The sequence below is a fragment of the Salvelinus sp. IW2-2015 genome, linkage group LG20 (genome assembly GCF_002910315.2).
Source record: "Salvelinus sp. IW2-2015 linkage group LG20, ASM291031v2, whole genome shotgun sequence".
NCBI classification, from domain to species: Eukaryota; Metazoa; Chordata; class Actinopteri; order Salmoniformes; family Salmonidae; genus Salvelinus; species Salvelinus sp. IW2-2015.
In genome coordinates, this window is record NC_036860.1 from 45,907,063 (window position 1) to 45,931,296 (window position 24,234).

General features: G+C 42.9%; 2 protein-coding genes across 2 annotated transcripts; both read left to right on the forward strand.

Moving 5' to 3' along the window:
• The first annotated feature begins 7,948 nt into the window (after positions 1–7,948).
• On the forward strand, positions 7,949–12,262 carry LOC111980823 (uncharacterized). The gene is given in 4 exon segments (XM_024011831.2): positions 7,949–8,226; positions 8,323–8,375; positions 9,481–9,612; positions 9,615–12,262. Coding segments are annotated over 4 exon segments (504 nt in total). The 5' UTR covers positions 7,949–8,122; the 3' UTR covers positions 9,830–12,262.
• Positions 12,263–12,756: 494 nt separating this feature from the next.
• im:7136398 (schwannomin-interacting protein 1) lies at positions 12,757–19,053 on the forward strand. The gene is made up of 7 exons (XM_024012902.3): positions 12,757–13,417; positions 13,980–14,182; positions 14,908–15,041; positions 15,166–15,244; positions 15,383–15,493; positions 15,624–15,741; positions 16,635–19,053. Exons 2-7 carry the CDS (start codon positions 13,988–13,990, stop codon positions 16,727–16,729), a joined length of 732 nt encoding a protein of 243 aa, XP_023868670.1. The 5' UTR covers positions 12,757–13,417; positions 13,980–13,987; the 3' UTR covers positions 16,730–19,053.
• Positions 19,054–24,234: the final 5,181 nt, after the last annotated feature.

Here is a 24,234-nt window from a genome sequence, read left to right on the forward strand (position 1 = left end):
AAATACACGGCACAGAAGCTGAAACAACGCATAGGTACTCACACAACCAACGGACATGGGAACAATAACCGACAAGGACAATGGGGAACAGAAGGCACATATATAACATACTAATCAGAGGAAATGGGAACCAGGTGTGTGTAATCGGAGTTGATGATAATGAATCCAGTTCAGTGAAGCCTAGAAAGCCGGTGACGTCGACCTCCAGAACTGGTGGACAGAATGAGCAGCAGTACCGGGGAGATCCGTGACACTTACAGCAATAACAAAAGCGCATCCCGGGATGCCCCCAATATCTAACAAGTACCGTACACATATTTATACACATCAGGACATGTACATAGAGAACTCGTACACATTGTAAATATGAAAATAGAATACAGTATTTCAGGACCTGACATCCCACTTGCATGTCAATATCAGACTGGGAAGAACTAAAGTTCGCAATCTCCCCCCATCTGTAAGCATGACCTATGGCATAACACCTTACTCATATGTAAATTCAACCAACCAATAGGAATACATAAATATCAAATACATATCTCTGCAGTGGCAATTGGAAACATAACATTAGGTTACGGGTGTAGAGTAACGGGTCACCAAATGTCMTACGGTAACTGGATCCCCTCCATGCAATGTAATTGAGATGTTTAATATCAAAGATGTTTACAGTCACGCCACACCCTTATTTTACCCACGTGACCTGTCACTATAAAAAGCACTGTGGCATGACATACTGTCTGTTACTTCACTCAAACCCCACGGAGGTGGAGGAACGACATGAAAGCGTGGCGACCCGTTACTCTACTCAGAGAACCATGGTTACACCCGTAACTCAACGTTTTCTATCGTTTTCATAACGGGTCGCCAAACAACCTACGGGAGAGGCTGTACCAGAGAGGTAATTCGGACAACAGAGTGGGATAACTCACCATTTAACTTAGTCCAGATGAGACCCTGGGACGTCCTTGTATCCACCACAGGATGCAACAGATTACAATTACCCAACAGGGTAACACAGAATCTCAACTGTGGTACACAACCATATACACAAGCGAACTGAAAGCTAGAACTTACAACATGAGGCTTCAATTGGGTGCAGCACCACCAAGAGTGGAAGGCCTCTGTATAGAACATCCATCTCACTGATGGTTGATAAGTAAGTATGTACAAGGTTCACGGGTTGAGAGAGCTTGCCTTGTCCAGAACCACAGAGCCCACTGACTTGTTGACATAAACTTTAGTCTGTAGCCCAACTTGCAACAGAACAGATAGAGTCCAGGGAGGCCCTTCATAACATGGCCCATGAAGTGTCCATAACCCTGGTGGAGTGTGCTACTATGCTGTCTGGAGTTGGTCTACCTGCTGCAGCATACGATTTTGACACTGCATTGGTAATACAATGTGCCAGTCTCTGCTTCGAGACATCACGGCCGGTACACTTCAACTGTGAGAGACGGAATCTAAAACAAAAATCCAGAAAATCACATTGTATGATTTTTAAGTAATTAATTTGCATTTTATTCCGTATCTCACAGTTGAAGTGTACCTATGATAAAAACTACAGACCTCTACATGCTTTGTAAGTAGGAAAACCTGCAAAATCGGCAGTGTATCAAATACTTGTTCTCCCCATTGAATAATGTGTCCCTGAACAAAGAGTGGGTCAAAATCAAAAGTAACAGTGAGTATCTGGTGGGCCACCAGCTGCAATAAGTACTGCAGTGCATCTCCTCCTCATGGACTGCACCAGATTTGCCGTTCTTGCTGTATGATGTTACCCCACTCTTCCACCAAGGCACCTGCAAGTTCCCGGACATTTCTGGGGGGAATGTCTCTACCCTCATTCCTCCGATCCAACCGGTCCCAGACCGTGCTCAATGAGGATTGAGAACCGGGCTCTTCGCGGCATGGCAGAACACTGACATTCCTGTCTTGCAGGAAATCCACGTACAGAACGAGCAGTATGGCTGGTGGCATTGTCATGCTGGAGGGTCATGTCAGGATGAGCCTGCAGGAAGGCGTTACCACATGAGGGAGGAGGATGTCTTCCCTGTAACGCACAGCGTTGAGATTGCCTGCAATGACAACAAGCTCAGTCCGATGATGCTGTGACACACCGCTCCAGACCATGACGGACCCTCCACCTCCAAATCGATCCCGCTCCAGAGTACAGGCCTCGGTGTAACTCTCATTCCTTCGACAATAAACGCGAATCCGACCATCACCCCTGGTGAGACAAAACCGTGACTCGTCAATGAAGAGCACTTTTTGCCAGTCCTGTCTGGTCCAGCGACGGTGGGTTTGTTCCAATAGGCGACGTTGTTGCCGGTGATGTCTGGTGAGGACTTGCCTTACAACAGGCCTACAAGCCCTCAGTCCAGCCTCTCTCAGCCTATTGCGGACAGTCTGAGCACTGATGGAGGGATTGTGTGTTCCTGGTGTATCTCGGGCAGTTGTTGTTGACATCCGGTACCTGTCCCGCAGGTGTGATGTTCGGATGTACCGATCCTGTGCAGGTGTTGTTACACTTAGTCTGCCACTGCGAGAACGATCAGCTGTCCGTCCTGTCTCCCTGTAGCGCTGTCTTAGGCTTCTCATAGTATGGACATTGCAATTTATTGCCCTGGCCACATCTGCAGTCCTCATGCCTCCTTGCAGCATGCCTAAGGCACGTTCACGCAGATGAGCAGGGACCCTGGGCATCTTTCTTTTGGTGTTTTTCAGGGTCAGTAGAAAGGCCTCTTTAGTGTCCTAAGTTTTCATAACTGTGACCTTWATTGCCTACCGTCTGTAAGCGGTTAATGTCTTAACGACCATACCACAGGTGCATGTTCATTAATTATTTATGGTTCATTGAACAAGCATGGGAAACAGTGTTTAAACCCTTCACAATGAAGATCGGGGAAGTTATTTGGATTTTTACGAATTATCTTTGAAAGACAGGGTCCTAAAAAAGTGACGGTTCTTTTTTTGCTGAGTTTATGTATACGGGTAAGGTGACTAGGCATCAGGATATAAGATAAACAAAGTAGCAGCAGCTTGTATGTGAGTGGGTGTGCGTGTGTGTAGAGTCGGTATAAAAGTATGTGCATGTCATGTGTGAGTGAGCAGATGATGGAGTGAGTGTGTGAGTGTGTAGGGCCCTGTGAGTGTGCATAGAGACAAAAATAAAAAGGTCAATGAGGATACAAGGTTGACTCAGATAGTCCATGCAGCTATTTTGTTAGCTATATATCAGTCTTATTGCTTGGGGATAGAAGCTGTTCAAGAGCCTTTTGGTGCCAGACTTGATGCACCGGCAGGGGCATATGGGGGGGGGGGGGGGAGAGAAAGGAGGATTCTAAGGGCCTATGACTGACAGGGGCCCGAAACGATTATTAGAACATTAGGTAAAAAAAAAATCAATATTAAATTATTAGCCTATCATCATTAATATAATGTTATATTTACAATGTACTAATAAAACTAATGATTTCTTTCTCTTGTTTTTTGCAAAAAGTAAACATCCAGAGAGCCTCTGTATTGCCCCCCTCTATTTACATGAAATGCCCCCAAACCAGGCCCAATAAGTTGTAAAAGTTTAAGTTTGTGAGGGTTTTAGGTGCCAAGACAAATTTCTTCAGCCTCCTGAGGCTCTTTTCCACACTGTCTGTGTGGGTGGACCATTTCAGATTGTCAGTGATGTGTACACCAAGGAACTTAAAGCTTTCCACCTGCTCCACTGCGGTCCCATCGATGTGAATAGGTGTGGATGGAATTTATATGTTTAAATGAATGATTAGAATATTCCACCCCRAAACTATATAATAGTATGTAATTGATTAGAATCATCAGTGAAATACATTAGAATCATCAAATTATTATTAATGATGTGTGTAGTCTTAGTCAGTAAAATTATAATAAATTATGTGTGTAGTTTTAGTCAGAATTAGGGTAAAACAATATATCTGTACAGATTCGGTGCCGACCTTGGCTAGGGGCCACTGAGAGATTTGGGAAAGGACAGGGAGTGCTTCTCACGGTCCCTAATCTTTGTCGGCTGGGTAGTGGGACAGTGTGTGCGTAGGATACCTAATGGATACCTTCCTGGCACCACACTCCCAGGGGCCTCACCTCCTCTCTGTAGGCTGTCTCGTCGTTGTTGCTAATCAGGCCTACTACTGTTGTGTCGTCTGCAAACTTGATCATTGAGTTGAGTGAACAGGGGGTACAGGAGGGTGCTGAGCACGCACCCTTGTGGGGCCCCTGTGTTGAGGATCAGCGAAGTGGAGGTGTTGTTTCCTACCTTCACCACCTGGGGGCAGCCCGTCAGGAAGTCCAGGACTTAAAGAAAGAATCATAATTCCGTAAGAAAATAATCCGAAGGGGATTAATAGTAATCTCGTAATGTAAAACACATAAACATTAGAGTGAAGTAAAGACAGTATGTCACGTCACACTGCCTTTTATAGTGACAGGTCACGCAGGTACAGTTAGTGTGTGGCGTGACTGTAAACATCTTTGATATTAAGCATCTCAATCACATCATGTGAAGGGGGAGTTTCCATAGGTCGTTTGGCGAACCATAACGAAAGAGAACCAACCCTGTTACACTTAGATGAGTTCGGATTGGTCTGCCATGTAGCTCACTTCTATAACATGAGCGGCTCATTATGTGTAAGTAATCCTTTCTAACTCAGCTTTTTTGAAAGATATCACAARGAACTGCAAAAGTGTTGTTAATGCTCTCCACTTTCTGGAGGACGGAGTTTGGAAATCAGTGGAATGCCCAGTGGAAGCAGAGTATGATAGCTAAAGAGATGGAGAAAATTCAGGCGTTTTGATTTCAAATATGCTGAGGGAGTCGAAAAGAGAACATGCATAAGGATGTTGTATAAAACACCTATCTCCAGATTACATCTTCAAACTAAGGGCATCCGTGACAGAGATGGAGAAGCATTCATCCATGTATACGGGTAAGAGAGTCTAGTTAGCTACATTTTCAGATATACATTTCTAAGTTTGTCAGAATGTCATTTTCATTGCAAGTTAAAGCGTACTGTTAGCTAACGTTAGCTGGCTGGCTTGCTAGCTAACGTTACGAGTATGATCTGTGTAGTAATATTCGTATCTCAAAGCCATTTGCATTACTAGTTATAGCCTAATGTTAGCTAGCTAACATTGAACCTAGTTGGTTATCTTTAGCTACTTGTAGATTCATGCAGGGCAGTAATGTTATGAGTTGAGATTATGGGTAATTGTTTAGCTAGCTAGCTAGCTACATGTCTAAACAGAAGACTCCACTATGCAAGTAACCATTTCACTGTACCATTTATACTTTCTGTATCCTGTGCATGTGACAAATAAACCTTCACACTTGCTCTACATTAATCCCTGGGAAACATATATTTGGAAAATATAACCAAATTGCCTAACTGGATTCTCTGAACATTATCTCACCAAGTTACCACATCAGGCAAACCATTTACAGTATTAAATTGTCTATTGTTATATAATAAAGATAACCTTTCACATTGAACAGCTGCAGTGCTCTTCTTTGTTTATGCCCATTTAGCATCATTCGCACCCTCTAAAGCCCTTAGACACACTCATCATTTTTCAGGTAATTTGTGCTTAACTGACTTGCCTAGTTAAATAAATAAAATATATWTTTTTTTTTATTATTAAAAGCAGAATGCAACTGGCCAGCTCAGTTAGCTGTCTTAACGTTGCTTCATCCCGCAACGAGTCATCTGTAAACAATGGCTCATTGCAGGACGAAGCAAGTTATAACAGTACCTGTATGCAACTGTCTAGCTAGCTAGCTATATAACTAGCAATGAAAATGAAAATGACTTTGATACAGTTGAGACAACGTATGTACATGTAGCTATCTTGGCATGTTATCTATAGATGCTTACTGGTGTATGAATTATGATGATTCACGGCAGACTGAAACACTTTAAAAAATAATCCTTTCCACTTTGCTTCAACCAGTCCAGACTGCTTTAGCCACAGAAGACAGAGCTGTGTCGATACCAGCAGTTGTATACAGTACAACACTTGTATTGAAAGCTGTAGCTACACTTTGCATGTGGTCCATGATGAAAGTATTAGTAAATCCAATGGATCTGTCAAATTTTAGTTTTAAGTTTAGGAAATATGTTAAAGGCTTAGGGGGTTAGCTAACATGCAAAGTAGTGGCTAATTAGCTAAAATGCTAAAGTTGTCCATGATGAGATTTGAACTTGCGACCCTTAGGTTGCTAGACATTCGTGTTATACGTCCACCCTGACCAAACACCTTCCTTTTGTTTTTGCCTGAAGTAATCATCTGTCTTATGTAACCATACCAAACGTAACATATCATACCAATTTGAGTTGTCCGGTTTCATGTTTACTATGTTACGTCTAGCCTATGAGACTAGGCTTGGCCACCTGTGCTAATTAGCCATCTAGCGTTCTCCAAATACCTATGTGTGATCTTAACTGGGGAGGAAGTGTAGTTTGTTAACTGGAGGCACACACAGCTATTGAATGTGTAAAAATGCTACAGTAAGTATATATTTTTATTTTAAATATTATTTCTCTATGATGTGAAAGATAAGGGGTATATCAGCATATGTTTCGAAAACYGGTTTGGAAGAGATGAATATTGACTTTCTAAATGTTAAAACACAGTGTCATAATTGTAGTTCACATGAACGCAAAAGTGGGTGAATTTATCGCCTTAAAACCCTACTTACGGAGAACGGTTTTCGAGAGTGTAGGGTTTTCAAGAGCAATGATTATGGTGGCCCAAAGGGCAATTGATTGTATGGTGTGCTGCCTGAGTAGGTGCTTTTAGCAACGCAAGTTTATTTAAATGCTCTAGTGTTGCTTTCAATTGTACTGGGTTGCACAGAAACAGTCCATGGGAAGCCAGAAGTTAAATACAATTCCATTTCAAACTACTGTGCCAGTGGGCAGGACGGTTGGTCATTATGACGGGGGAATTTGGAACAAAATATAGAAAGGATCGTATTATTAAACAGACTTTTCAAATGTGCGTCTGTTGTAGACCCACTTCCTCTAACCCTTCTCCTTTCTCATGTCAAAATAAAAGTTCCCCACAAGTTATTCCTTTTTTGTCCACATATGGCGCACGTGCAGGACTTTTATTTTGACAGACCCACATTTGGAAAGTCTGTGTGTGTGTGTGTGTGTGTGTGTGTGTGTGTGTGTGTGTGTGTCACGCTTTTCATACGGAATCTGTCAACAAAAAAACAAAAAAACGAATTCAGGCAGCTGGCCGTTCAAATTGTCTATTGGGTGTCAGTGTTGTTTCACAGTGCTCCTGTCAGTTTTCTTATGTTATTACTCAGTTCTCTAGCTCTAATGCTATAAACACCCTCCTGAATAGGTCCCTGATGTAATTGTATTCAAGGCTTTGTGATTGGCATGTCCCCCTGTCTGTCTGTGTCCTCTGACAGGACCGTGACGATGCACCAGCTGCGAGTTGCAGTGGTGGGTGAGGGAGATGCAGGTCTGTGTGCTGCACGTCACATCCTGTCCCGCCCAGACACCTTTGCACCACCCGTCGCCTACGAGCTCACGGAACACGTGGCTGGCACCTGGTTCTACAAGGAACTTACCGGTAGCTATGACAACGGGCTGCCCATTCACAGCAACATGTACAGAGACCTCAGGTACTGTAACACTCTAATCTCACCCCTCTTTCTCTGTTTTTCTCTCTCTCTCTCTCTCTGACATGACCCAGGTCTTATAGTGTGTCTCATGTTTTACTGTCCCTCCCTCTATGCAGGACCAACTTGCCAAAGGAGGTGATGATGTTCCCTGACTTCCCCTTTGACCCCCAGCTTCCTCCTTCCAAACACACCAGGAAGTGCAGAGATATCTGGAGAGATACTGCCAGAGCCACCGCATCACACCAAACATCAGGGTAGGTACCGTCCACTCACACACAATGCCTCATGGTCCTTTGTCAGGGGTAGAGAAGGAATGTCCACACGCATCGATTTCAGGTGAAAAAAGGAAAAAGTGTATTAGTTTTCATAGGACAAGACTAAAGCCTCTCAACCCATCTCTCCCCCACTATTTGTTAGTTCAGCACCGTGTTGGAGGAAGTGATCCCTGTCACCATGGCAACAGAGAAGGGACTAATGTCGGCATGGGAGGTGACTTCACATGACAAGTCGGGATCACGTAACACTGAAACGTTTGATTCTGTGTTAATCTGCAGCGGGTAAGAGATGTGGATGTGCTTTAGATATTCACTTGACAACAGACCCCTGTCGTTTTCACCCTAACCCTTGACCCCTTTCTCCCTTTCTCCCCGTAGGCACTACTCTGACCCCCACATCCTATCCATCCCTGGGCTTGAGCGATTTAAAGGTGCATACCAGCATCACCATCTAGCCCTCTCTCTCTCTTCCTACACTATTAATACAAAGGAGTGGCCACACCCCTTCAAATTAGTGGATTCGGCTATTTCAGCTACACCTGTTGYTGACAGGTGTATGAAATCAAGCACATATCCGTGCAATCTCCATAGACAAACATTGGCAGTAGAATGGACTTACTGAAGAGCTCAGTGACTTTCAACATGGCACCATCATAGGATGCCACCTTTCCAACAAGACAGTTGGTCAAATTTCTGCCCTGCTAGAGCTGCYCCGGTCAACTGTAAGTGCTGTTATTGTGAAGTGGAAATGTCTAGGAGCAACAACGGCTCAGCGCAACGTGGTAGGCCACACGAGCTCACAGAACGGGACCGCTGAAGCATGTAGCGCGTAAACATCGTCTGTCCTCGGTTGCAACAATCAATCAAATGTATTTGTAAAGCCCTTTTTACATAAGCAGATGTCACAAAGTGCTATAAAGAAACTCACTACCACGTTCCAAACTGCCTTTGGAAGCAACGTCAGGAGCTTCATGAAATGGGTTTCCATGGCCGAGCAGCCACACACAGCCTAAGATTACCATGCACAATGCCAAGCTTCGGCTGGAGTGGTGTAAAGCTTGCCGCCACTGGACTTCGGAGCAATGTTAACGTGTTTTCTGGAGTGATGAATCACTGACCTCAACCCCATCGAACGCCTTTGGGATAAATTGGAACCCAGACTGTGAGCAAGGCCTAATTGCCCAACATCAGTGCCCGTCCTCACTAATGCGCTTGTGGCTGAATGGAAGCAAGTCCCTGCAGCAAGTCCCAACATCTAGTGGAAAGCCTTCACAGAAGATTGGCGGCTGTTATAGCAGCAAAGGGGGGACCAACTCCATATTAATGCCCATGATTTTGGAATGAGATGTTCGACGAGCAGGTGTCCACATAGTTTTGGTAATGTAGTGTATATCTCATGCCTGGGTTTTCCTGACTATGTGACCTGATCTGGAAAACGTCTGGGCCAGGTTAGGTGGTCAGGAAAAACTCATGGCCTTTGCCTCATGCCATCTCTCTTTATCTCCCTCTCTCTCATCCCTCTGTCTCTATTTCTAGGCAAAGTGATCTACAGTCACTTATACCGCCACCCAGAGCCTATCTCAGGTCAGTCGGTGGTGGTGCTGGGTGCTGGCACCTCAGGACTGGACATCTCACTAGAACTGGGTTGATCCAATGCCCAGGTGACTCTGAGCCCCTGCCTTTCCCTCTGCCCTATTGGGTCTGCCAGGCTACCCCTGTGGTGGAGGTCCAGGAGGGTGGGTCTCTGCAGTTCCAGGATGGGTCCATTACCCAGGCCCAGGTCCTGCTGTTCTGTACGGGCTACAACTTCAGCTACCCCTTCCTGGAGCCAGCCCAGCTGGGCCTGGTTCTCCCCTCTGCCCCCAGTCACACAGAGCCTGTATGAGGAGGTATGGAGGCAGAGACATGTTCACCCACAGAACTACAGGCAGCTAAACGATCGACTCATCAGCGACACCCAGTGGGAGCAACAGGAACTGCATGCTGGTGAATGAGGAGGAGAGGCGGCCTGGTCTCATAGACTAGATGTAGCATAGTAAATGGGTAAATTCAGAACAGTGACATTAGTATGATATGTAACGTTTGGTATGGTTACGTAAGACAGATGGTTACTTAAGGCAAAAATAAAAGTAGGGTGGTTGGTCAAATGGGTGGGCGTATAACGCAAACATCTAGCAACACAAAGGTTGCAAGTTCAAATCTCATCACAGACAATTTTAGCTAATTAGAAACTTTTCAACTACACTGAACAAAATTATAAACGCAACATGCGACAATTTCAAAGATTTTATTGACTTACATTTTATATAAGGAAATCAGTCAATTGAAATAAATTCATTAGGCCCTAATCTATGGACGTCACATGACTGGGAATACAGATATGCATCTATTGGTCACAGAAGCCTTAAAAAAAAGGTAGGGGCGTGGATTAGAAAACCAGTCAGTATCTGGTGTGACCACCATATGTGATCAGCAAACTGCTCGCCCACACGACGGACGCCATACATGCTATCTGACCTGTACTGTTGAAACCGGGATTCATCCGTGACGAGTACACTTCTCCGGCGTGCCAGTGGCCATCGAAGATGAGCATTTGCCCACTGAAGTTGGTTACCATGCCGAACTGCAGTCAGGTCAAGACCCTGGTGAGTACGACGAACACGCAGATGAGCGGATGCTGAGACGGTTCCTGACAGATTGTGCAGAAATTCTTCGGTTGTGCAAACCCAGTTTCATCAGCTGTCCAGGTGGCTGGTCTCAGATGATCATGCAGGTGAAGAATCCGAAATGCGGAGGTCCTGAGCTGGTGTAGTAACGTGGTCTGCAGTTGTGCGGCCAATTGGACGTACTGCCAAATTCTCTAAAATGGCCTTGTGTAACAACTTTAGACATCTGTGACATTGTGTTGTGTACAACAAAACTGCAGATTTTWGAGTGGCCTTTTATTGTCCCTAACACAAGGTGCACATGTGTAATGATCATACTCACTTAATATGCTCGCTTGCTTGATATGCCACACCTGCCAGGTAGATGGAATATCTTGGCAAATGAGAAATGTCACCCATTGAGCATGTTTGGAATGCTCTGGATCAACATGTACGACAGTATGTTCCAGTTCCCGCCAATGTCCAGCAACTTCACACAGCCATTGAAGAGGAGTGGGACAACATTCCACAGGCCACAATCTACAGCATGGTCAACTCTATGCGAAGGAGATGTGTCATGCTGCATGAAGCAAATGGTGGTCACACCAGATACTGACTGGTTTTCTGATCCACGGCCCTACCTTTTTTATAAGTTATCTATCGGTTACCAACAGATGCATATCTGTATTCCCAGTCGTGTGAAATCCATAGATTAGGGCCTAAAGAATTTATTTAAATTGACTGATTCCCTTCCCTTCTGAATTGTAAACTAATTTGTTCACAAAATTTGAGAGAAATACGCTTTTTGTGCATATGAAAAATGTATGGGATATTTTATTCAGCTCATGAAACATGGACCAACAATTTACATGTTGTGGTTATATTTTTGTACAGTATACTTACTACTTTTTAACTACTTTACAACTACTTAGCATGTTAGTTAACCATAACCTTAACCCTTTTAGCTAAGCCTTCCCCTTTAAACTAACACCTAAACGTTAGCCAGCTAGCTAACGTTAGCCACCTAGCTAGAATTCGTAAAATATTGTTCAGTTTGCAAATTCGTAACATATTTATAGTTTAGCAAATTCGTAACATTGTACGTTTTGCAAATTTGTAATATATTCGACATTAAGCAAATTCGTAATATATAACATTGTAATTTGTAACATATCATACGAAATGGGTGATGGACATTCACAAATTAATACATACCATACGAAACGCAACATATCATACAAATGGAGTGGGACGGATTTACGTGCAGAATACAGAATAATATGAAATGCTCGTAGACCAGKTTGGGAGAGGGGAGCAGAAAAGAGGAAATTACTGAAATTGCATTTTTTACACACCCCAGTTTTAWAATTGGAATGTGATACAAAACGAGGCAACGGTATACTTTAGGTCCATGCGGACACCTCCAAGCGGTCGGGTTGGCCGTTTGGAGTGTTTATCTGAATAGATTTAAAAAATATATAATAATAGTAATATCCCTCCCACTTCTAAAACCAAAGTTGCGCCCCTGCTTGAAAGCTTTGGATAAACGGACAGAATGACATAGGTCTTCTCTCCTGAAATGTTACTTTGACATTATGTATTGTAAATGTAAGTAATATATACATTTTCATCCACAATCCTAGATAAAATCATGTTAGTAGACTATAACAAATGCACCGACTTTGTTTCTTTCACTTATTGTAAATAGAAAACATGTAATATCTTATTGTCACATTAATCAATATTAAATATTTTTTTAAATATTGTATTTCAATAGAATCCTTAATTAACTTTACAAAATGTGTTTCCAATGTCAAAAGTGCCCAGCTTCACGGATATAAAAATATCTTCTCACTTTTGTTTTGAATGTTCTTAATTGGAAAATGCAAAAATAAAATATATATTTTTTTTAATTAAAAATAAATGACAAGGAAATAATAGAACCAAATTGTCCACTTTTTATTAAATTACTATTTTAATATTTTTTAAATTTCCCTCATAAGAATGATATTATTTGAAAAACAATTGAGATGTTTACGTTTTTTCGCCAAATGCTGTAATGCCTTTGACTGTCACTAAAAGCAATCCTCGTGACTTTCTGTTTCCCACCGGGTTTTCCCATCTGGTTTGAATCGTCATCTCCAAAAATTGTGAAATTGGACACCAAAGAGTACATTCTAACCCTTTCTTAGAACTAGGTCCATGCGGACACCTCCAAGCGGTCGGGTTGGCCGTTTGGAGTGCTTATCTGACTAGATTTAAAAATATATAATAATAGTAATATCCCTCCCACTTCTAAAACCAAAGTTGCGCCCCTGCTTGAAAGAAATTGGACACCAAAGAGTACATTCTAACCCTTTCTTAGAACTCCCCTTTACATTGTTTCCCGATCGAAATGTAGGACCAGAGTCAGATCACACCCGCTCGTTTTAATCTTAAATGGATATTGCATGTAATGTCAAACTTTACAGGAACCCGAAACAACGCTAATTAAACGGGATATGCACGGAGGGCTCAACTGGTGGCGCATTGGATGTAGGAAGCGGTCGTATTTCCCCCCTGCTGCAGAAGGTAGAGGTTACAAATCTGTGGGAACGTGTCAGAGGAAAGAGGGGGCGGGAGGAAAGGGAAGGGGTACCGGAGAAAGGCAGGCAGGCAGGGTGTTTCCTTAACTTCAAGGAAGAGTTTAATCAAGTTAATAGCTTATTGTGGGCTATTAAAACGATACACCACTGGGAAACCGTACGTTATCAAATTTTAAAAGACACAAACAAGAGAAGGAGACCGCGATGTTGGGAATAGGAAAACTGCACCACGGTCTGGAATAGGTAAGTCAAAGTATCCGCTTGCCACCCGCCCCTTTCAATGTTCAACTTGTAAACAACAAGTCTTCAACGATGTGTGTGGCATGTGTGTGAGTTAAATATCAATGGAGAAGAGTTACTTTGTATTCGTGTCGTGCGCGCCTTCCAGCACATTCGCGGCAAGAAATCTGAGCGCAATCGTTCTACAGTCAGACATAGCGAGTCTGAAAAGTATTTACTTCCAGCTTTTAAAACAGAGTGGGAATTTTGGGTGTAGTCTAGTGCATGTAATCCTAGTTCAGTTGATGGGAAAGGTAAACAATTCACTATTAGGAAATAGACTAGTCTCTCCTACAGTTCAGGCCAAGTGTTTCCCAACTTCTCTAAGCAATACTTGTTTTTTCCCCCTGAGTATCCTATTGTAAGATTGTGCACAGTGTATAATGATGTTGGCAGCTGCTAATTTATAAACAAACTGTATTTATTTATCAGAGACAACCCACCATGAATCACTTTATACCAAATTAAAATGAATCAAATCCTCTTCCTTGGCCTCCCTTTCTCTGCCATCTGCCCACTACAACAGGGTGAAGGATGGAGGGAGAGACAGCGGAGGAGAAGGAGAGTGATGAGACACAGCCGTTTGCTGGGGAAGGGGCGGGGCGACTTCATCAGAATGGAGAGTCCTCCGAGGACGACCAGGACCTACCCATCATGCACTGGGAAGACCTGAGCCTGAGGATCGCTGAACTGGAGAAACAGGAGGAGGAGAGGAGAGAAAGGGCAAAGGTCAGAGGGCATGAAGGGAGGGTGAAGATGTTGTGACAGTCCTGAGATCAGCTTACCCGCCCCAAACCCTGACCATAATAATTATCAGGAACAACACAACACTGACCATAGATAAAATAAAATTGTATTTGTCACATGCGGCCGAATACAACAGGTGAGACTTTACCGTGAAATGCTTATTTATGAGCCATTCCCCAACAATGCAGAGTTAAAAAGTAAGACAAACAAATACAATGGTCAAATAAGAAACAAAAAAAGGAAATAGTAACACAATAAAGAGGCTATACTGTATGCAAGGAGTACCGGTATCGAGTCAATGTGCAGGGATGTGAGGTAATATTACATGTAGGTAGGGGTAAAAGTGACTAGGAAATCAGGATGGATAACAAACAGAGTAGCAGCAGTGTGTGTGTTGGAGTGTCAATGTAGTATGTGTGAGAGTCTAGTGAGTGCATAGAGCCAGTGCAAGAATGTAATTGGAAAATTAAAAAGCGGGGTCAATGCAAATAGTCAGAGTGCCCATCGGCATTTAGGGGCAACGTAATCCTACTCTCTTTGCTTTATACATGTTAATAATATCCACCGGCATTGAAAAAGACTGCAATGATGGGTTTAATGACACCCATTGCTTACACTCAACTCCCCCGCTACCACACATCTCACCTCTTCCCTCCTCCCATGTCATCCCTCCATCCCTGATCCCTCCCTCTGTTCCTCTCTTTCAGAGTACGAGTGGGTCGGAACAGGGGAGTGTGTCAGGGGGCTGGTCGGAAGAGAGGCAGGGTGGGCTGTGGAGGAAAGATGAATGGGAGGATGAGGAGGACTACGGAAGATGTCGAGTCACGGTCGTCTCGTCTAGGTAACAAAAGTCAAAAACAGTCARTCTCATTCTCAACTTCATTCTGTATTCTTTGAAACCATATAATTTATGTTCTCTCTTTTAAGTGTTCATGCTGTTTTTGCCTTTTATTTTCTTATTTTAGATTCCACAACCAAAAAAATCTACAGTTATGCTACATCAACAACAGTGAGAGTGAGGATGAGGAGGGGGCTGTCAAAGAGGTGAGCGAGTCCCTCCTGTTTTATAGTATAGCGCAAAACTGGGACAAAAACCTACACACATTGCGGCACTCTAGGGCCAGATATTAAGATATGCATATGTACCCATGCCATGCTTTTGTTGTGTTTCCTGTTTGTCAGGGTTCTATAGGACCAGGTAGCTATGGTTACCACCCCTCTGGCCTGAAGTTGGAAGTGAGGGCCGCACTGTGTGCGCTCAAAAACAAGCTGTTAGCTGAACAGAAAGAGGAGGTGAGAAGAATGGAGAAGTGTGGACTGTGGAGCGAAAGAAATAGGGTTGGAAGAAATAGAGGGAAACAGTGGGCATGTGGTGGGAGAGAGGTAAGGATTGGTATGTGTAAATAATTCCTGTGTGTCACAGCACCTTGCTTGCAGTAGTGTGATCACTAAGAGGACGCATCTGGAACGCTGTGACCTGCAGACCTGCTCAATACAGCAGCTCAACTCCCTCAGGACCTCACTCAACCACGATATACACGGTCAGTAGGCGGTCATTGCATGGTAATCATGGTCTTTACATGGGGCGGCAGGTAGCCTAGTGGTTAGAGCGTTGGGCCAGTAACCGAAAGGTTGCTAGATCGAATCCCCGAGCTGAAAAGGTACAAATCTGTCGTTCTGCCCCTGAACAAGGCAGTTAACCAACTGTTCCTAGGCCGTCATTGTAAATAAGAATTTCTTCTTAACTGACTTGCCTAGTTAAATAAAGGTTAGATAAAAACATGAAAATCATGGTCATAACATGGAAATCGTAGTCATTACATTGTAACGGTTTCTCTCTTCGTCTGAAGAGGAGGAGTAGGGATTGGACCAAAACGCAGCGTTGTATGCAGACATAAATAATTTATTTAAACGAGACGAAAATACGAAGAACACTTGAATAGATTACAAAACAACAAAACGACGTAGACAGACCTGAACTTGAGAACTTACAATATAACACGAAGAACGCACGAACAGGAACAGACTAACCAAACGAACGAACACGAAACAGTCCCGTGTGGTGCGACAGACACAGACACAGGAACAATCACCCACCAACAAACAGTGAGAACAGCCTACCTTAATATGGTTCTCAATCAGAGGAAACGTCAAACACCTGCCCCTAATTGAGAACCATATCAGGCAACACATTTAACCCAACATAGAAACACATAACATAGAATGCCCACCCCAACTCACGCCCTGACCAACTAAACACATACAAAAACAAGGAAAACAGGTCAGGAACGTGACATACATGGAAAAAAGGTGGTTATTACATGGTAATAATGTGTCAGTAAATTAACTTGCAGGTGAGTGCTTGCTGTACGGTTTTTGTGTTTTAGGATCTATATGTTTTTGTGCAAAGTAATATTCTATTCTATTCTTGCAGACCTGAGCTCAGAGTTGGTGGGTCACCTGTTGATAAGGGACCAGCTGAGAACCAAACAGGACGCCATGCTCCTGGACGTACAGGATCTGACATAACCCTCACCCACAGGTGCACAGGACAGGAAGTTGTTGTGCTCAACAGTGGATAAAGTGATGCTGTCCAAGATATGCCACTATGAGACTGTCAGAAGTGTTGCCATAATACCCTACTTAACATATGATTCATCGATTAAAAAGGAGAAATGTTGATGATGAACACTAATGAGCGCCATCTTGGGCCGGCGTCATAATGCAATCCACATTACACAGGCAGGGTACGGATGCTCAGCTATGAAAAGCCAACTGACATTTACTCCTGAGGTACTGACCTGTTGCACCCTCTACAACCACTGTGATTATTATTTTACCCTGCTGGTCATCAATGAATGTTTGAACATCTTGAAGAACAATGTGGCCTTAAATGGCCATGTACTCTTCTAATCTCCTCCCGGCACAGCCAGAAGAGGACTGGCCACCCCTCAGAGCCTGGTTCCTCTGTATGTTTCTTTCTAGGTTTCTGCCTTTCTATGGAGTTTTTCCTGGCCACAGTGCTTATACATCTGCATTGCTTGCTGTTTGGGGTTTTAGGCTGGGTTTCTGTATAGCACTTTGTGACATCTACTGATGTAAAATGGGCTTTATAAATACATTTGATGGATAACTTTCTCCTCATCATCCCCACCTGATCTTGAACAGCATAATCTTCATTATCATCATTAGTGGAGAGAGTACTGTATTAGGACCTATTTTGATGTACACATGTACTTAATTAACAAAAAAGAGTTCATATCAGAAAGAGGAGTTTAAGCCATTTGTGATGTTTGAAACATCTCTAATATCTGACTCCTAGTCCATTGCCGGTGGTAAGAAAATCGTATTTATCTTGGGAGAACCTTCAGACGGAGAATCTTCACAGCCATAGTTTAAGCCATTTACATATCTGAGGGATACCAGCTTTTCCACAAGTTTTATTGTGTAAACATTGCAATATCCTTGACTTATTAATGTAAGGGAATTGTACACTTACAGCCTGTGTAAAACAAGCTAAGGGGTTACATATTCAGGCTAAAGGGAACTGTCCTGTAACAATTTGGTAGAGAAGCTTCTTTGTTTCTAATTTAGGATAATTATCCCCTTGTATAGTTGCTGATGTAAGGGAATTGTCCACTTATATTGCCTATACGCCTGTGGGTATTGACATGTATGTTGACTCTTGTGATATACCTAGGTGGTTTGCGGCCATAACTATAACTACCACCAGCATAGGAAACCACAAAGCTGCTATTGGGTGATTCCATGTGAGCAAAGCCCGAAAATAATTTTGTATCTCAGATTGTTCTGGCAATTATCACATAGAAACGTCATTGGGAAGATGGATGTTTGATAGGCTTTTACATTTGTAACAAACTTATTAAAGTGGCCATTTTAGGCCCTTTTTTAAACAATATACTCTACAAGTACATCAACGTTCCAGAGTGGGSTCTCTGCTACTTTTAAAGTTATAAACAATTTTATGAGCACCATCAACACAGTGAATGGAAAAATGGATTCAAAAGGAACTGTGATAGGTCCTTCCTTAACCCATGTCAATTTCTATGTATTAAATTGATAATTTCTTCAAATTAGCAGAACCCACCTTCGAAATATGTGCTTGAAGAGTATATTGTTCTAAACAAGATGTCTAAAAAATAAGCAAAATCAAAAAGGGTATTTTTGAGATGTTCATAATATTTTTAATGTTGAATAAATTAATGTGATTTTTTTTTTTTTTGAATACAGCCGTACTCCATATTTTAAAGCACACTATAAGGAGTATAATGACACCAAGATGTCTGTACCGTGTATGGTTCACGGATTATAGGGTCTAAAAGAGCCTAAAATGGCCACATTCATCATTCATTCTTTTTTTTAAATGGTTTGTGATACAAATGTATAAAGCATGTTAAACATCCTTCCTCTCAATTAAGTTTTTATGTGAGAATTGCCAGAACAATCTGAGATACCCTAAAAAAATTGGGCCATGCTGGTGTGGAATTGCCTTATTCCATTCATTATGTCTAGGTAAAAGAGATTTTCCTGACCATGTGAACTCACCAGTAGCAAACACCAGGCTCTAGTTACTGACCCCCTCTTTCCTGTTCAGGTCAGGAAAAACTCCTGGCCATATGACCTATTGTGCCTTGTCATGCAATTATTATATGTCGTACTTTCACAATCTTGTGTATTTGTAGGTTGATGGAAGAATTAACTGTGATAGCAGATTCATAGCTATGGGAAAGGGATGAGTGCTCTGAAGTAACATTTAACTTTTTTGTCTCTGAAGTATTTTTCAGTATTTACTTTTAAAATTATTTTGCATTCAATAAACCTTAGTTATTTCAGGTTGTGTGCTGTCGCTGTGTCTGTGATGCTGCTAGCTCAAATCAAAGTTTATTTGTCACATGAGCCAAATTCAACAGGTGTAGACCTTACAGTGAAATGCTTACAGGCTCTAACCAATAGTGCAAAAAATGTGTTAGGTGAACAATAGGTAAGTAAAGAAATAAAACAACAGTAAAAAGACAGGCTATATACAGTAGCGAKGCTATAAAAGTAGCGAGGCTACATACAGACATCGGTTAGTCAGGCTGATTGAGGTAGTATGTACATGTAGATATGGTTAAAGTGACTATGCATATATGATGAACAGAGAGTAGCAGTAGCGTAAAAGAGGGGGTGGTGGGTGGCGGGACACAATGCAGATAGCCCGGTTAGCCAATGTGCGGGAGCACTGGTTGGTCAGCCCAATTGAGGTAGTATGTACATGAATGTATAGTTAAAGTGACTATGCATATATGATNAGTGCGTGGAGGAGGAACAGGGCTCTGGAGACGCACAGGAAGCCTGGTGCGTGGTATAGGCACTGGTGGTACTGGGCTGGGGCGGGGAGGTGGCGCCSGATATACCGGACCATGCAGGCGTACTGGCTCCCTTGAGCACTGAGCCTGCCAAACCTTACCTGGTTGTATGCTCCCCGTAGCCCGACCAGTGCGGGGAGGTGGAATAACCCGCACTGGGCTATGTAGGCGAACCGGGGACACCATGCGTAAGGCTGGTGCCATGTATGCTGGCCCGAGGAGACGCGCTGGAGGCCAGATGCGTTGGGCCGGCTTCATGACATCCGGCTCAATACTCAATCTAGCCCTGCCAGTGCGGGGAGGTGGAATAACCCGCACCGGGCTATGCACACGTACAGGAGACACCGTGCGCTCTACCGCATAACACGGTGTCTGCCCGTACTCTCGCTCTCCACGGTAAGATCAGGAAGTTGGCGCAGGTCTCCTACCTGACTTCGCCACACTACCCTTTAGCCACCCCCCCGTCGTCGTGCTGCCTCCATTCGCCGGTATCCCTCCTCACACTGCGCCAGAGAATCCCAGGCGGGCTCCGGCACTCTCCTTGGGTCGATCGCCCACCTGTCGATCTCCTCCCACGTAGTGTAGCCCAGATCCTTCTCCTGCTTCCGGGCTAGCTCCTCAAAACGCCGCCTCTCTGCTTTCGCTGCCTCCAGCTCAGCTTTGGGGCGGCGATATTCTCCTGGCTGTGCCCATGGACCTTTACCGTCCAATATTTCCTCCCATGTCCGAAATCCTGCGATCGCTGTTGCTTTCTCCCACGCCGCTTGGTCCTTGGTTGGTGGGTGATTCTGTAACGGTTTCTCTCCTCCTCTTCAGACGAAGAGGAGGAGTAGGGATTGGACCAAAACGCAGCGTTGTATGCAGACAAAGAATTTATTTAAACAAGACGAAAATACGAAGAACACTTGAATAGATTACAAAACAACAAAACGACGTAGACAGACCTGAACTTGAGAACTTACAATATAACACGAAGAACGCACGAACAGGAACAGACTAACCAACCAAACGAACGAACACGAAACAGTCCCGTGTGGTGCGACAGACACAGACACAGGAACAATCACCCACCAACAAACAGTGAGAACAGCCTACCTTAATATGGTTCTCAATCAGAGGAAACGTCAAACACCTGCCCCTAATTGAGAACCATATCAGGCAACACATTTAACCCAACATAGAAACACATAACATAGAATGCCCACCCCAACTCACGCCCTGACCAACTAAACACATACAAAAACAAGGAAAACAGGTCAGGAACGTGACATACATGGAAAAAAGGTGGTTATTACATGGTAATAATGTGTCAGTAAATTAACTTGCAGGTGAGTGCTTGCTGTACGGTTTTTGTGTTTTAGGATCTATATGTTTTTGTGCAAAGTAATATTCTATTCTATTCTTGCAGACCTGAGCTCAGAGTTGGTGGGTCACCTGTTGATAAGGGACCAGCTGAGAACCAAACAGGACGCCATGCTCCTGGACGTACAGGATCTGACATAACCCTCACCCACAGGTGCACAGGACAGGAAGTTGTTGTGCTCAACAGTGGATAAAGTGATGCTGTCCAAGATATGCCACTATGAGACTGTCAGAAGTGTTGCCATAATACCCTACTTAACATATGATTCATCGATTAAAAAGGAGAAATGTTGATGATGAACACTAATGAGCGCCATCTTGGGCCGGCGTCATAATGCAATCCACATTACACAGGCAGGGTACGGATGCTCAGCTATGAAAAGCCAACTGACATTTACTCCTGAGGTACTGACCTGTTGCACCCTCTACAACCACTGTGATTATTATTTTACCCTGCTGGTCATCAATGAATGTTTGAACATCTTGAAGAACAATGTGGCCTTAAATGGCCATGTACTCTTCTAATCTCCTCCCGGCACAGCCAGAAGAGGACTGGCCACCCCTCAGAGCCTGGTTCCTCTGTATGTTTCTTTCTAGGTTTCTGCCTTTCTATGGAGTTTTTCCTGGCCACAGTGCTTATACATCTGCATTGCTTGCTGTTTGGGGTTTTAGGCTGGGTTTCTGTATAGCACTTTGTGACATCTACTGATGTAAAATGGGCTTTATAAATACATTTGATGGATAACTTTCTCCTCATCATCCCCACCTGATCTTGAACAGCATAATCTTCATTATCATCATTAGTGGAGAGAGTACTGTATTAGGACCTATTTTGATGTACACATGTACTTAATTAACAAAAAAGAGTTCATATCAGAAAGAGGAGTTTAAGCCATTTGTGATGTTTGAAACATCTCTAATATCTGACTCCTAGTCCATTGCCGGTGGTAAGAAAATCGTATTTATCTTGGGAGAACCTTCAGACGGAGAATCTTCACAGCCATAGTTTAAGCCATTTACATATCTGAGGGATACCAGCTTTTCCACAAGTTTTATTGTGTAAACATTGCAATATCCTTGACTTATTAATGTAAGGGAATTGTACACTTACAGCCTGTGTAAAACAAGCTAAGGGGTTACATATTCAGGCTAAAGGGAACTGTCCTGTAACAATTTGGTAGAGAAGCTTCTTTGTTTCTAATTTAGGATAATTATCCCCTTGTATAGTTGCTGATGTAAGGGAATTGTCCACTTATATTGCCTATACGCCTGTGGGTATTGACATGTATGTTGACTCTTGTGATATACCTAGGTGGTTTGCGGCCATAACTATAACTACCACCAGCATAGGAAACCACAAAGCTGCTATTGGGTGATTCCATGTGAGCAAAGCCCGAAAATAATTTTGTATCTCAGATTGTTCTGGCAATTATCACATAGAAACGTCATTGGGAAGATGGATGTTTGATAGGCTTTTACATTTGTAACAAACTTATTAAAGTGGCCATTTTAGGCCCTTTTTTAAACAATATACTCTACAAGTACATCAACGTTCCAGAGTGGGSTCTCTGCTACTTTTAAAGTTATAAACAATTTTATGAGCACCATCAACACAGTGAATGGAAAAATGGATTCAAAAGGAACTGTGATAGGTCCTTCCTTAACCCATGTCAATTTCTATGTATTAAATTGATAATTTCTTCAAATTAGCAGAACCCACCTTCGAAATATGTGCTTGAAGAGTATATTGTTCTAAACAAGATGTCTAAAAAATAAGCAAAATCAAAAAGGGTATTTTTGAGATGTTCATAATATTTTTAATGTTGAATAAATTAATGTGATTTTTTTTTTTTTTGAATACAGCCGTACTCCATATTTTAAAGCACACTATAAGGAGTATAATGACACCAAGATGTCTGTACCGTGTATGGTTCACGGATTATAGGGTCTAAAAGAGCCTAAAATGGCCACATTCATCATTCATTCTTTTTTTTAAATGGTTTGTGATACAAATGTATAAAGCATGTTAAACATCCTTCCTCTCAATTAAGTTTTTATGTGAGAATTGCCAGAACAATCTGAGATACCCTAAAAAAATTGGGCCATGCTGGTGTGGAATTGCCTTATTCCATTCATTATGTCTAGGTAAAAGAGATTTTCCTGACCATGTGAACTCACCAGTAGCAAACACCAGGCTCTAGTTACTGACCCCCTCTTTCCTGTTCAGGTCAGGAAAAACTCCTGGCCATATGACCTATTGTGCCTTGTCATGCAATTATTATATGTCGTACTTTCACAATCTTGTGTATTTGTAGGTTGATGGAAGAATTAACTGTGATAGCAGATTCATAGCTATGGGAAAGGGATGAGTGCTCTGAAGTAACATTTAACTTTTTTGTCTCTGAAGTATTTTTCAGTATTTACTTTTAAAATTATTTTGCATTCAATAAACCTTAGTTATTTCAGGTTGTGTGCTGTCGCTGTGTCTGTGATGCTGCTAGCTCAAATCAAAGTTTATTTGTCACATGAGCCAAATTCAACAGGTGTAGACCTTACAGTGAAATGCTTACAGGCTCTAACCAATAGTGCAAAAAATGTGTTAGGTGAACAATAGGTAAGTAAAGAAATAAAACAACAGTAAAAAGACAGGCTATATACAGTAGCGAKGCTATAAAAGTAGCGAGGCTACATACAGACATCGGTTAGTCAGGCTGATTGAGGTAGTATGTACATGTAGATATGGTTAAAGTGACTATGCATATATGATGAACAGAGAGTAGCAGTAGCGTAAAAGAGGGGGTGGTGGGTGGCGGGACACAATGCAGATAGCCCGGTTAGCCAATGTGCGGGAGCACTGGTTGGTCAGCCCAATTGAGGTAGTATGTACATGAATGTATAGTTAAAGTGACTATGCATATATGATAAACAGAGTAGCAGCAGCGTAAAAAGAGGGGTTGGGGGGGGCACACAATGCAAATAGTCCAGGTAGCCATTTGATTACCTGTTCAGGAGTCTTATGGCTTGGGGGTAAAAACTGTTGAGAAGCATTTTTGTCCTAGACTTGGCACTCCGGTACCGCTTGCCATTCGGTAGTAGAGAGAACAGTCTATGACTGGGGTGGCTGGGGTCTTTGACAATTTTTAGGGCCTTCCTCTGACACTGCCTGGTGTAGAGGTCCTGGATGGCAGGCAGCTTAGCCCCAGTGATGTACTGGGCAGTACGCACTACCCTCTGTAGTGCCTTGCGGTCAGAGGCCGAGCAATTGCCGTACCAGGCAGTGATGCAACCAGTCAGGATGCTCTC